Source organism: Apodemus sylvaticus, chromosome 2 (assembly GCF_947179515.1).
Source record: "Apodemus sylvaticus chromosome 2, mApoSyl1.1, whole genome shotgun sequence".
NCBI classification, from domain to species: Eukaryota; Metazoa; Chordata; class Mammalia; order Rodentia; family Muridae; genus Apodemus; species Apodemus sylvaticus.
This window is the reverse complement of record NC_067473.1, coordinates 115,817,457-115,828,749: the sequence shown is the minus strand read 5'-3', so window position 1 is coordinate 115,828,749 and position 11,293 is coordinate 115,817,457. Positions and strand designations below refer to the sequence as shown.

The 11,293-nt window shown below is 48.4% G+C and overlaps 1 protein-coding gene across 1 annotated transcript; it reads right to left on the bottom strand.

Annotated features, from left to right (window-relative positions):
• Window positions 1-2,739: 2,739 nt before the first annotated feature.
• On the bottom strand, window positions 2,740-7,775 carry Noto (notochord homeobox). Its single transcript, XM_052172874.1, has 4 exons — window positions 7,400-7,775; window positions 6,239-6,450; window positions 3,791-3,925; window positions 2,740-2,745 (listed from the first exon to the last, which is right to left on the bottom strand). Exons 1-4 carry the CDS (start codon window positions 7,773-7,775, stop codon window positions 2,740-2,742), a joined length of 729 nt encoding a protein of 242 aa, XP_052028834.1.
• Between the last annotated feature and the right edge of the window lie 3,518 nt (window positions 7,776-11,293).

Genomic DNA, 11,293 nt, shown 5'->3' with positions numbered 1-11,293 from the left:
AAAGCCGTTTTTAGACCCAGAGTCTGACTTTATTTTTGCTCTGACCCTCATCCTGAAAAAGCAGTTTGGTTGCTCGGCTCACTAAGTTTAAAATGTCCCCCTTCCTCTGGAGGTAACATTTCTATTCTACGTTTAGGAGAGGTTTGCTTTAAACGCATGAGCACAGAACCCTGAGCCCCAACACTGCTTAAAACCAGCATGACTACGACTGTGCCAATAACCTCTGCATTCAGGAGGTGAGGGCAGGGAGGACCGGAAGTTCAAGGTCATCCCTCAACTACATAGTGAATACATGAAACCTGTCTGAAAGAGAAATGCTGCTCTAGCTGAGGACCCAGGTTTGGTTTCCAACATCCTTTACAACTATATAACTCTAGTTCTGGGGGCTCTAGTGGCCTCTCTTCAGACACCAAGCAGGCACATATATACATGAAGGCCAAACAATCATATGCATAGGTAAATTTAAACAAAAAAAGAAAAAATATTTCCTTTTTCTATAAATATCAATATGATTAGATCAGTGCCTCAGAGAGTAGTTGGGGACTTTCACAGGGTGTGGTTATGAAGCAGTAATAAGTGGACCTTGTGTTCAAGGACCCCTTAAGGAGACACAAAAATGGATGTACACAAGGCTGGGAGTGGGGACAGGTCTTCCTGTTTCTGCAGCTAGACCTACCATACCTTTTGTGGTTTGGGTCCCAGTTGACGATTCCTTGACAAGGAACCTGTGTCTACTCCCCTACGATAGTAATTTTGGGGGATTAGATGACAACCTAGTAATTGTTTAGTGAGTTTTTGGCTTTTTCAGACAAGGTCTCTCTCTCTCTCTCTCTGAGAGAGTGTAATGTTTGAGTCAGGGTTTCTCTGTGTAGTCTTGGTTGTCCTGGAACTCACTCTGAAGACCAGGCTGACCTCAAACTCAATAGAAATCTGCCTGCCTCTGCCTCCCAAGTGCTGGGATTAAGGGCATGTGCCACCACTGCCCTGCTGTGGCAAGCTCTAGGTTAGACTAGACTGGCCTCAAACTCAGAGATCCACCTGCCTCTGACTCCTAAATTTGATTTTTTAAAAACATTTGTGTATATGAGTACAGCTGTACTGATGGTTGTAAGCCATCTTATGGCTTCTGGAAATTGAATTCAAGACCTCCGTTCAGTCTGGCCTAAAGATTTATTATTATAAGTACACTGTAGCTGTCTTCAGACACACCAGAAGAGGGTGTCAGATCCCATTACAGATGGTTGTGAGCCATGTGGTTGCTAGGATTTGAACTCAGGACCTTCCAAGAGAAGTCAGTGCTCTTAACCGCTGAGCCATCTCTCCAGCCCGGATTTTAATTTTAAAGTGAACCAATTGGGGCTGTGCTCGCCACATAAGCATGAGGACCCAAGTTTGATCCCCGGCGCCCAAATAACAAGCTATCAATCCTAGGACTGAAGTGGTAGAGACAGTGACACCATGGGCCACCCAGCCAACTAACCTAGTGAAATGGGCTAGCTCTATGTTCAACCAGAGAACCTGACTCAAAAAAAAAAAAAAAAAAAAAAAAAAGAGCAATTAAGACAGTTGGTGATGCCCTCTGACCTCTGATGAACACGAATGGGTATGCACACACAGAGAATGGACCCGTTGTTCCTGAAGGAGACAGCTATGGCTGGGTCCCTTTGGTGAACAGGACTTCTGAGCCCAGAATTTCCCTGAGAATATGAACAAAGACATTTTCAGGGTTTCCCCTCTTTGTTATTGTCTTCGATATGAGGTCCTCTGTGAGATCAACAAGAGCTCTTAACTGCTGAGCCATCTCTCCAGTTTTTATACGTGTTTTTTTTCATACGGTTATTGTGTCTGTGTGTCTGTGTGTCTGTGTGTGTGCGCGTGCCCACTGGAAGAGGCAATTCTCTGTCCATCATGGAGGTTCCAGGATCAAATTCATATCTTCGGTTTGGCAGCAAGAATCTGGACCTGTGGAGCCTTCACCCAGCTCTTGTTTTTGAGACGGCATCCGGCTGTTTGCTGCCACTCACTCTGGCGGACTCTATCCTGCTTTAGCCTCCCTGGTGCTAAGACTACAGGTGTGTACTGCCCTGCCCAGCTCCAAAAAATGGCTTTGTTGTTTGATTTGAGACAGGGTTTCTCTGTATAGCCCTGGCTGTCCTGGAACGCACTCTGTAGACCAGGCTGGCCTCAAACTCAGAAATTCACCTGCCTCTGCCTCCCAAGTGCTGGGATTAAAGGCGTGTGCCACCACTGCCCGGCTCAAAAGATGGCTTATTGAGGCAAAGCCCTGGATTCCCTCAAACCTGCCACTGAATGACTACAAGTCCACTGTTTTTTCATGACAGGGCTTCTCTGCGTAACCCTGGCTGTCCCGGAACTCACCCTATTGACCAGGCTGGCCTCTGCCTCCAGAGCGCTGGAATTAATGGTGTGTACCACCATACCTGGCTAAAGTTTACTGTCTTGCATGTCCAGTACTTTCCAGGCTCATCTCCCACTACCTACCTTCCTTCCTCTTTCCCCAGAAAACTGAGCCCTGAGAACAAGCTCACTGAGGAAGGTGGGCCCTTCCTTTACCCCATCACCACACCTCAGCCCAGGATCTGGGGAGAAGCAGCCTTCAGTACAAAAACCAGCTCTTAAAGGTTGGAACCTGAGATCACAAGAATAAGCTCTCAGCAGGCTTCCTGGCAATAAACCAAGCTGGGTCAGAGGGTCATTTGGGGAGGAAGAACTGTATTGTCAATACTGGGTGAAAAATGACAAAATTAGGTCAGCATAAATTCATGGGGGGATAGGTAAGGGTTTCAGAGAAAAAGTAGCTTGTTGCCCCAAGGAACCAATTTTCATAAACCTGAGCTCACTATGACATGGACTCCTATTGAAGGTAGTATCAGACAAGACAAGAAAACTTTGGACAAAGCATGGTGTCTCTCACCCATTAGCTCAGCACTAGAGAGGCTGAGACAGAAGAATTTCCATGAGATTGAAGCCAGTCTGGGCCACATAATGAGAATCTGTAATCTGTGTCAAAAAAAAAAAAAAAAAAAAAAAAAAAAAAAAAAAAAAAAAGCAGCTGTAATCCCAGCCTGTGGGAAATAGAGGGTCAGGAATTTAAAGTCATCCTCAGATACAGAGGAGAGTGACAAGAGGAATAGGGTTGAAATGCAGGGAACTTTGTTTGAAGTGAGCTAAGACGTCTTCTTCCCTCTAGACTCTGGGGAGACTCTTCCACACCGTAATGCTGATTTAAAAATGTCCTTTCTCCATAGCCAGGCCAGGAAAGAGCTGATGAAACCATCCTCAGCACAGAGCTGAGACAGCTTCTATCCCATAAACCCCACCAGCTGTATTCTGTAAGTGCTTTACATACCTTAACTCACCCAGGAGAGATGTGTAAGCTATCAATATACCTCTATCCACAAGAAGTAAAACCTAGCCAAGGACAGAGATCAATCCATTATTCTGCTTCCAGAGTTCCCCTGCTTGATTGTACATTTGGTGTTCTTTGACCTTAAGGAAGTTCTTTACTGAGCTGGGGGACAGAGAAGGCCAGCAGGTACCACGGGAAGAACTAGGCCATATACTGTGACCAGGGCCTCCTGCTTGACCTTAACTGCCAACTCCTGACTCAGCATCTTCATTCTGTTTTTTCGTTTTTGTTTTTTCAAGACAGGGTTTCTCTGTGTAGCTGTGGCTATCCTGGAACTCACTCTGTAGATCAGGCTGGCCTTGAACTCAGAAATCCACCTGCCTCTGCCTCCTGAGTGCTGGGGTTAAAGGCTTGCGCCACCGCCCGGCCAGCATCTTCCTTCTGGTTGCTGCCTTCTGAGCTGCTGGACGGCTCCTCTGTGGCAGAGGAGGAAGGCGATTTCAGTTTTTGCTGCTTCTGATACTTCACCCTGCGATTTTGGAACCAGATCCGCACCTGTAATTGGAAGTAATGAACAGGCATCAGAATTTGGCCAGCAGGCCCCTTTACCCTGTCTCTGTCTCTCCTCCCAAATGTTATTCCTGAATTCTCAGTTACTGCACATCCATCCCTGTCTATGTCTTTGTTATTTTTTGATTGAGTCTCATATCACCCAGGTTAGCCTCAAACTCACTATGTAGCTCAAGATATTCTTGAACCCCTGGTCACCCTGCCTCCACTTGGGTTTAAGTGTGTGGGGTTTCAGGTGTGTGCCACTCAGCCCATTGTATGTGGAACTGGAATTCGAATCCAGGACTTCAAACAATCGAAGCAAGAACTCTACCAACCGAGCTATGTCTCTAGCCCCAGTGAGTTTTTTTTGACAACAATATGCTGGTGCTGTACCAGGTGACGGTGACGGTGACAGTGACAGCAGAGAGGCATGGCCCCTGTCCTCTACAGCTCACCATCCAGTGGGAGAAGGCCCAATATAAATAAGGAGATATAATAGATACAAGAGGAGTTACAAACAAAGGTTTGGGTCGGGGGAGCTTTTTGAAGATGAGCGGCAGAGAGCAGCTGACTGGGTGGAGCAGGAGGACAGCTTTCAGTAAACATCAAACTCAAGGTGAGGACCAGAAAGAGGAGTATGGCTGCAAGGGAGAACGGGAGGGGTCAGCAAGAGCCAGGACACCCAAGACCTTGAAGGCCACAACGAGGCAAAGTTCCTTGCGAATGGTATGTGATGTAATCCTGAAAGAACTGCGCAGCTGGCTGGTGTGGGGAGGCTGGATGGAGGCAGAGGCAGGAAGACAGTGGGAGGCTGGTGCAGGGGAGCTGGGAATGAAGGAACAGAAAGCAGGGGCGGGGGAAGCTGACGCAATCCCATCCAGAATGACTTTGGTTTTGAGTAACCGGGTGGGTGATGTGAACGTGGACGAGGAGAGAAACAGAGAAGACACAGTTTGCGATGCCTTCCAAGAGATGTCTGAGTGGAGATTTTAAGAGTTGGTGGCTGAGGATGTGTCCTAGTGGTAGGGACTTGCCTAGGATGACGATCAATTCCTAGCAGAGAAGGTTGGACTGGGACTATATAAATCTTAGCAGCCAGTTAAGAGATGGTATTTTAAAATCATGGCTACAGGTGACACTCAGGAGTCAGCTGAAGGGAGAATGTGTTTGCTGGCCTTGACAACAAGGATATCTTGATGAAACAGAGGGAAAATCATCAAGTTGGGATGATGTCAAGAGAACACGGAGGGCTGGGATGTAGGTCAGTTGGCAGAGCACTGGCCTAGCACACATAAAGCTCTGGACTTAACACTCAGCACCATGGTGAACGTGCATCATCTTAGCACTTGGGAGGTGAAGGCAGGAGAACTAGAGGTTCAAGAGTATCTTCAGCTATGAAGCAAGTTCAAGACCATCTAGGATACATGACAACCTATTTTAAAACAGATAAGGGGCTGGAGAGATGGCTCAGCGGTTAAGAGCACTGTCTGTTCTTCGGGAGGTCTTGAGTTCAAGTTCCCAGCAACCACATGGTGGCTCACAACCATCTGTAATGGGATCTGATGCCCTCTTCTCACATGTCTGGAAACAGCGACAGTGTACTCACAGATTAAGCACATACACAGGGGTGGGGGCTTGGGGGGTAGGGGGTGGGTGAGACTGAGCATAACAAAGTCCTGAGGAATTTTCCTGTACATGGAAAGGAAAAATGGCACCTTTAGAACACCCACTCCTTAAAAATGGAGTCTCATCAATATCTGCTTGGTTTGGTTAGTAGCCCCTTATTTAGCATGGAAACAATCAGAAAGTGATAGAGAGGCCTGGGGAGACATCAGATTCAAGTCTCAGACTTGCTAAGAAAGCCTAACGACCAGAGTTCAGATGCCCAGAAACTCACCCACATAAAGGCCAAGTGGTCTGCCTGTAATCCGGCTTCAACCAGTGTTGTTAACAGCTGAGCCATCTCTTTGTTCCCCCCCCCCAAATGAAAATGATTATTGACATCAACCTCAGGCCCCCACACGTACACTCATACTCACACATGTGTGCACCTGCACACATGCAAAAACATGCATACATACATGCAAACTACACACACAGTAAACAAAAAGGAGGATGCAGTAGAGGAACCTTTGGTTATGATTATAATGTGACTCCTGATAGGAATATTACACAGGGAATGTGTTAAAAAAAAATAGGGCCTCTCTCCCCATCACCCTGGCCCAGAGGAAAGAGGTCATGTCTTCTTCCCACCCCTTACTACAAAGTACACCAGGCATCCCTCACACAGCCCGAGCCTCAGGTCCCTGTCCTCACCTGGTTCTCCGTCAAGTGCAGCCTGGCAGCCAGCTGGGCTCTCTCCTTTCCCACCAGGTTGTGCTGCTTTGCAAAGACCTTCTCCAACTCCTGCAGCTGCTGCAAGTTAAATATTGTGCGGACCCTCTTTTGGTGTCTCTCAGCACCGTGGTCCTGAAGGCCCACGGTGGGTGCCCATTTCAGAGGGCCTAGACAACAAGGTAGCTCTGATCCTAAAGAACAACCAAGAGCAGAAGTCAGCCAGCAGCCACCTGCCCACACATGGTAGGAGAGAAAGAAAACCCGCGGGCCCTTCTCCTTGGCTGGTAATATAGGATAGAGTGGTAGAGGCTGTGTAGAAATAACCCCAGAAGAGCTAGGGAGAGGACTCAGCCAGTACATGGTACAAGACTGAGGACCGAATTCTGATCCCTGGCACCAAGGTTTTTGTTGTTGTTGTGTTTGTTTGTTTGTTTTTAAAAAGGCTTTGACGGGGCTGGAGAGAGGGCTCAATGGTTAAGAGCACTAACTTCCAGAGGCCCTGAGTTTAATTCGCAGCATCCACATGGTGGCTCACAACCATCTGCAATGGAATCTGACACCCTCTTCTGGTGTGTCTGAAGAGAGAGAGCAACAGTGTACTCATGCATTAAATAAATAGATAAGACTTTGAGGAAGTAGAGACAGGAGGCTCCTTGGAGAGGTGTTTTGGCCAGCCAGTCTAGACAACTGGAGAGCTCCAGTTTAGATGAGAGGCTCTATCTCAAAATTAAGATGGAAAAGAGCTAAAGCGATAGCTTGGCAATTAAGAGTAACTGCTCTTCTTCCAAAGGACCTGGGTTTAATTCCCAGAGCCCAGGTCCAATGGCTTACAGCCCTTTGTACTTAAGTGTAAATAGCTCTCAGGAAGCTGAAGACATTGAAGACAGCTGATGTTGACCTCTGATGTCCACGGCCGTGTGCACTCACCTGCACACATATGCATACAAATTAAAAACACACGCACAGAAGTATGAAAAAGTCAGGGGGCTGGGAAGGAACGCTGTGAAAAGCTGTCTTCTGGATTTGACATGATTATTACAGCTATGAACTCACAGCAGTGATTACAGGCATACACTGTCACCCCTGGCTAACTCTAGGAGTTCCCTTTCATGCCCTCTGCCACCACTTCCAAACTGATACCTGTGAGCCTGAGGCCCTGCTGGCAGAGGTGAGTCCCATTCAGTCCCGGCACGCAGAACGTGGAGCACAGCGGGTAGATGCCCACGCTCAGGTAGGCAGGCAGCCAAGTCCCTGTGGGGCACACCCAGGGCAGGACCCCGTATTGCGACACCGAACCGACGTTCAGACTGGCGCAGGTAGAGAACGGCAGAGAAGTGGCAGCCAGCTCTCGAGTCTTGGGTCTTGCCAGGATGGCCTCGACAGAGAAGGAGGACTCCAGGCATCCCGGAGCTAGGCGGCGCGGGGCTACTGGGGAAACAGCCCCGGGACAGGGGCCCAAGCCCCCAGGCTGGACCTGAGAGCCTGAGGGACCAGGCTGGGGCACTGGGCTGGACATGGCGAGATCCTGAGGGGACCTGCACCAGAGAGGAATGGTAAGACCTCCCAGGCTGTGCGAGGAGCTCAACAGAGAGAGAGAGAGAGACCACCTTACTAAAGGAACAGGAGACTTGTGAATCAGAATCCCTAGGGCCAGCTGTTTGCAAGGACTCTTGAACTTAGCGGGTGGGAGGAGGCGGGGCGAAGGCCTGACTTAATCAGCTCTGACTGAAGCCAGGCCTCTAAAGTCTTCACAGTAGCTGCAGGTTGCATCCCACCAGGTCAGGGGTGGGAGGCGGAGAAGAGGGTGTCTGGGGGGAAGTACCTTGAATTTACTAGAGCCCACTGTAGTGCCCTTCCCCTCTCTCTCTTGTTTGAGGTCTTACTCTGTAACTCTGGCTATGCTGGACCTTGTAGATCAGGCTGTCCTTGAACTCACAGACATCCACCTGCTTCTGCCTAGTGATTGCTGGGAATCATGGCAATCCTGCCTGAGCCTCCCAAGTACTGGGATGGCAGACTGTGTGCTTCAAATGTGGCTCTCTGATGATCCCCGGATGTAGGTCCTTTGCCAGTGCTCATGACATCTGTGATGCCAGTCTCCCCTGCTGGTGAGAGTGGGGCAGTGCCTGCTGTCCTGAGTTTCCCAATCTTCATCCTCCTCCCAATTAAATGTGTGCACTTCCTCTCTGCAGCTAGGACACCTGCTGAGTAAGCTCTCAGGCTGAGTTCCTGGGAGAACTCTCTTAAAGCAGAAGCCCTGGCTATACCCACTTAAGGACTGGAATTTTAAAATATGTAAGCATCTTACAGTAGTGAAAAGTAAACCTCTAGATTCCCAAAGCTGCTGCTGCAACCGCTTTCTCTGAGGTTGAGGTCTTTTCAGGAATACCCTTGCCCTCGACGCAGGGTCTTGCTAGAAAGGTCCTTCTGCTGGGATGCTGGTACTTGGGATGTTAAAGGAAGGAGGATCAAGGCTAAACCTGATTTCCAAAGCAAACCCCTGTCAGAGAAAGAAAGAAGAATGAACAAGGGGTCATACTGACACTCTCCAGTGACCCTGGCACTTGGGAGGGGGCACAACAGGACCAGGAGGTCAAGGTCATTCTCAGTTTTGCAGTGAGTTTGAGGCCAGCCTGGGCTACAATAGACATTGTCTCAAAAACTCAAACAGAGGCCTGGAGAGATGGTTCAGAGTTTAAAAGTTCTTGCTATCTTGCAGAGGACCTAGATGGGAGTCAAGGTGCCCACAAAGTGAATCAAACTTAATCCCAGCCCTCAGGAGGTAGAAGCAGATGGATCTTTGAGTTTGAGACAGCCTGGTCTATATCATGGGTTCCATGCTAGCTAGGTCTATATAGTAAGACTCTGTCTTGAAAAGAAAAAAAAAAAGGAGAAGGGCCTGGGGAAGTCAGATAGTATCTGCCATCCTCAGAGCTCCTACGAGGTGACAGGAAACAAAGAGGGTGAAGTCCCCAGGAGCTCCAGGGCCAGCTAGCTTAGGAGGGAGGGAGGAAGAGAGACAGAAACAGAGAGAGGGAAAGAGAGAAAGAGAGACAGATAGAGACAGTCAGAGACAGAGACCCTGTTTCAGACAAGGTGGAAGGGAAAGACAGGCAGCAGGCAACAGGTTGGTCCCCTGACCTCCATACGTATACCACAGTATTCATGTTTTTAGGTGCTTGTGCATGCGCGCAAGAGCCTATGTGAGCCTGTCTCAGGGCCGGGCATGGTGACACACACCTTTAATCCCATCACTTGGAAGGCAGAGGCAGGTGGGTTTCTGTGAGTTTGAGGAAGGAAGGATCTTTCCCATATCCAGCACTCTGAATTGTATGTGTGTAGGGCAGGCACTTGTGTCCCAGCATTGCTGGTGGCTACTCGGGTGCTTTCTGAGTTGCAAGTTACCGTTTGTATTTACCATCTGTGAAGTGGAGAGTGATGGGGGTTACCTTGGCTTTGGGGTGGGGCTTGAGTGAGGTACAGTACACAGTGCTTTAGAACTGCTCTGGAGGTGGAGCCCTGAGAGCCCCCAATTCCCTGGTTCTCCTGACATCCTGCCTTCTCACACCAACGCCTAGCACTAAAGCCGCGTCACCTTGTTGCAGCTGGGTCTGTGTTACCCCCCATGGTCCTTGGCTACTTGGGTCCACAAATGTGCCACCCTGTCTTGCCAAACGGAGGTAGAAAGAATCTAGCTCCTTCTTGAATATACACCTGCTGTCCCTGTTTGCCGAAACCAAAGCAAATTTGGATGGAAAGGGTTTATTTCTGCTTCTAGGCTATACAGTCTGTTACCAAGGGAAGTCATGGTAGGAACTGAAGCAGAAACCACGAGGGAAAGAGAACACTGTTTATGCCCTGCATAGGGAATAGTATCTCCCAGAGTAGGTTGGACCCTCTTATATCAATTTGCAATCGAGAAAATTCCCTACAGACATGCCCAAAGGCCAAATGATGGAGGCACTTCTTCAACAGAAGGTCCATCTTCCCAGGTGACTCTAGTTTGTTTCAAGTTGACAATAAAAATTAACCAATACACCTGTCCTGGTGCCCAAGGAGCCAGTCCTGCAAGAGGCCTGGCAGGTGGAGGTGTAGGGGTGTGGCTCAGTTGGCGGAGTGTCTGGCTAGTGTGCGTGAAGCCCTAGGCCTAGGACTCAGCGCCTCATAAAACTGGGCATGGTGGTGTGTGCCTGCAACCCCAGCAGAATGGGAGGGAGAGGCAGGCAGAGCAGCAGCAAAGTCGTCCCTGGCTACGTAGGTGGTTGAGACCAGCCTGGTCTACATGAGACCCTTTCTCATGAGAAAGAGAAAAAGTGCACGTCTGGAGAGATAGTTTAGCAGTTAAGTGGTGTGAGAGTGAGGATATAATTTGTCCCACAGGATATTCTTTTTTTTTTTTAAAGATTTATTTATTTTATTATATATAAGTACACTGTAGCTGTCTTCGGATACTCCAGAAGAGGGCATCAGATCTCCTTATGGATGGTTGTGAGCCACCATGTGGTTGCTGGGATTTGAACTCAGGACCTTCAGAAGAGCAGTCAGTGCTCTTAACTGCTGAGCCATCTCACCAGCCCCCCACAGGATATTCTTGACAATTTCAGGGCCTTTCTTTTGTTTCTTGAATTGGATTATTATTATTATTATTTTTGAAACACAGACTCAAGTAGCTGGCCTCAATCTTGTCATTTAGCTGGAATGACCTTGCATTCCTGACCCTCCAGCCTCTACCTCTCAAGGGCTGAGATAACAGGGTATGTCACCACTCCCAGTTTTATTCAGTGCTGGAAATTGAACCTAGGTCCTGTGGGTGCTGACTAGTGCTGTTCCTGCTACTTCCTGCCTGGGGCCCCGGATGGTAAGACCAGGGCCTCCTATATACTTGGCAAATAATCCACTGAGTTACATCTTTAGGCACTTCCAATATTTTAGAAAATAATTTGCATAACGACTCAAATATTTCAAACATCCCTTTAAGGAATTTCGCTGTTCATTGTAGCACATTTTATAACACCAAACCAGAAGGCAGATGGA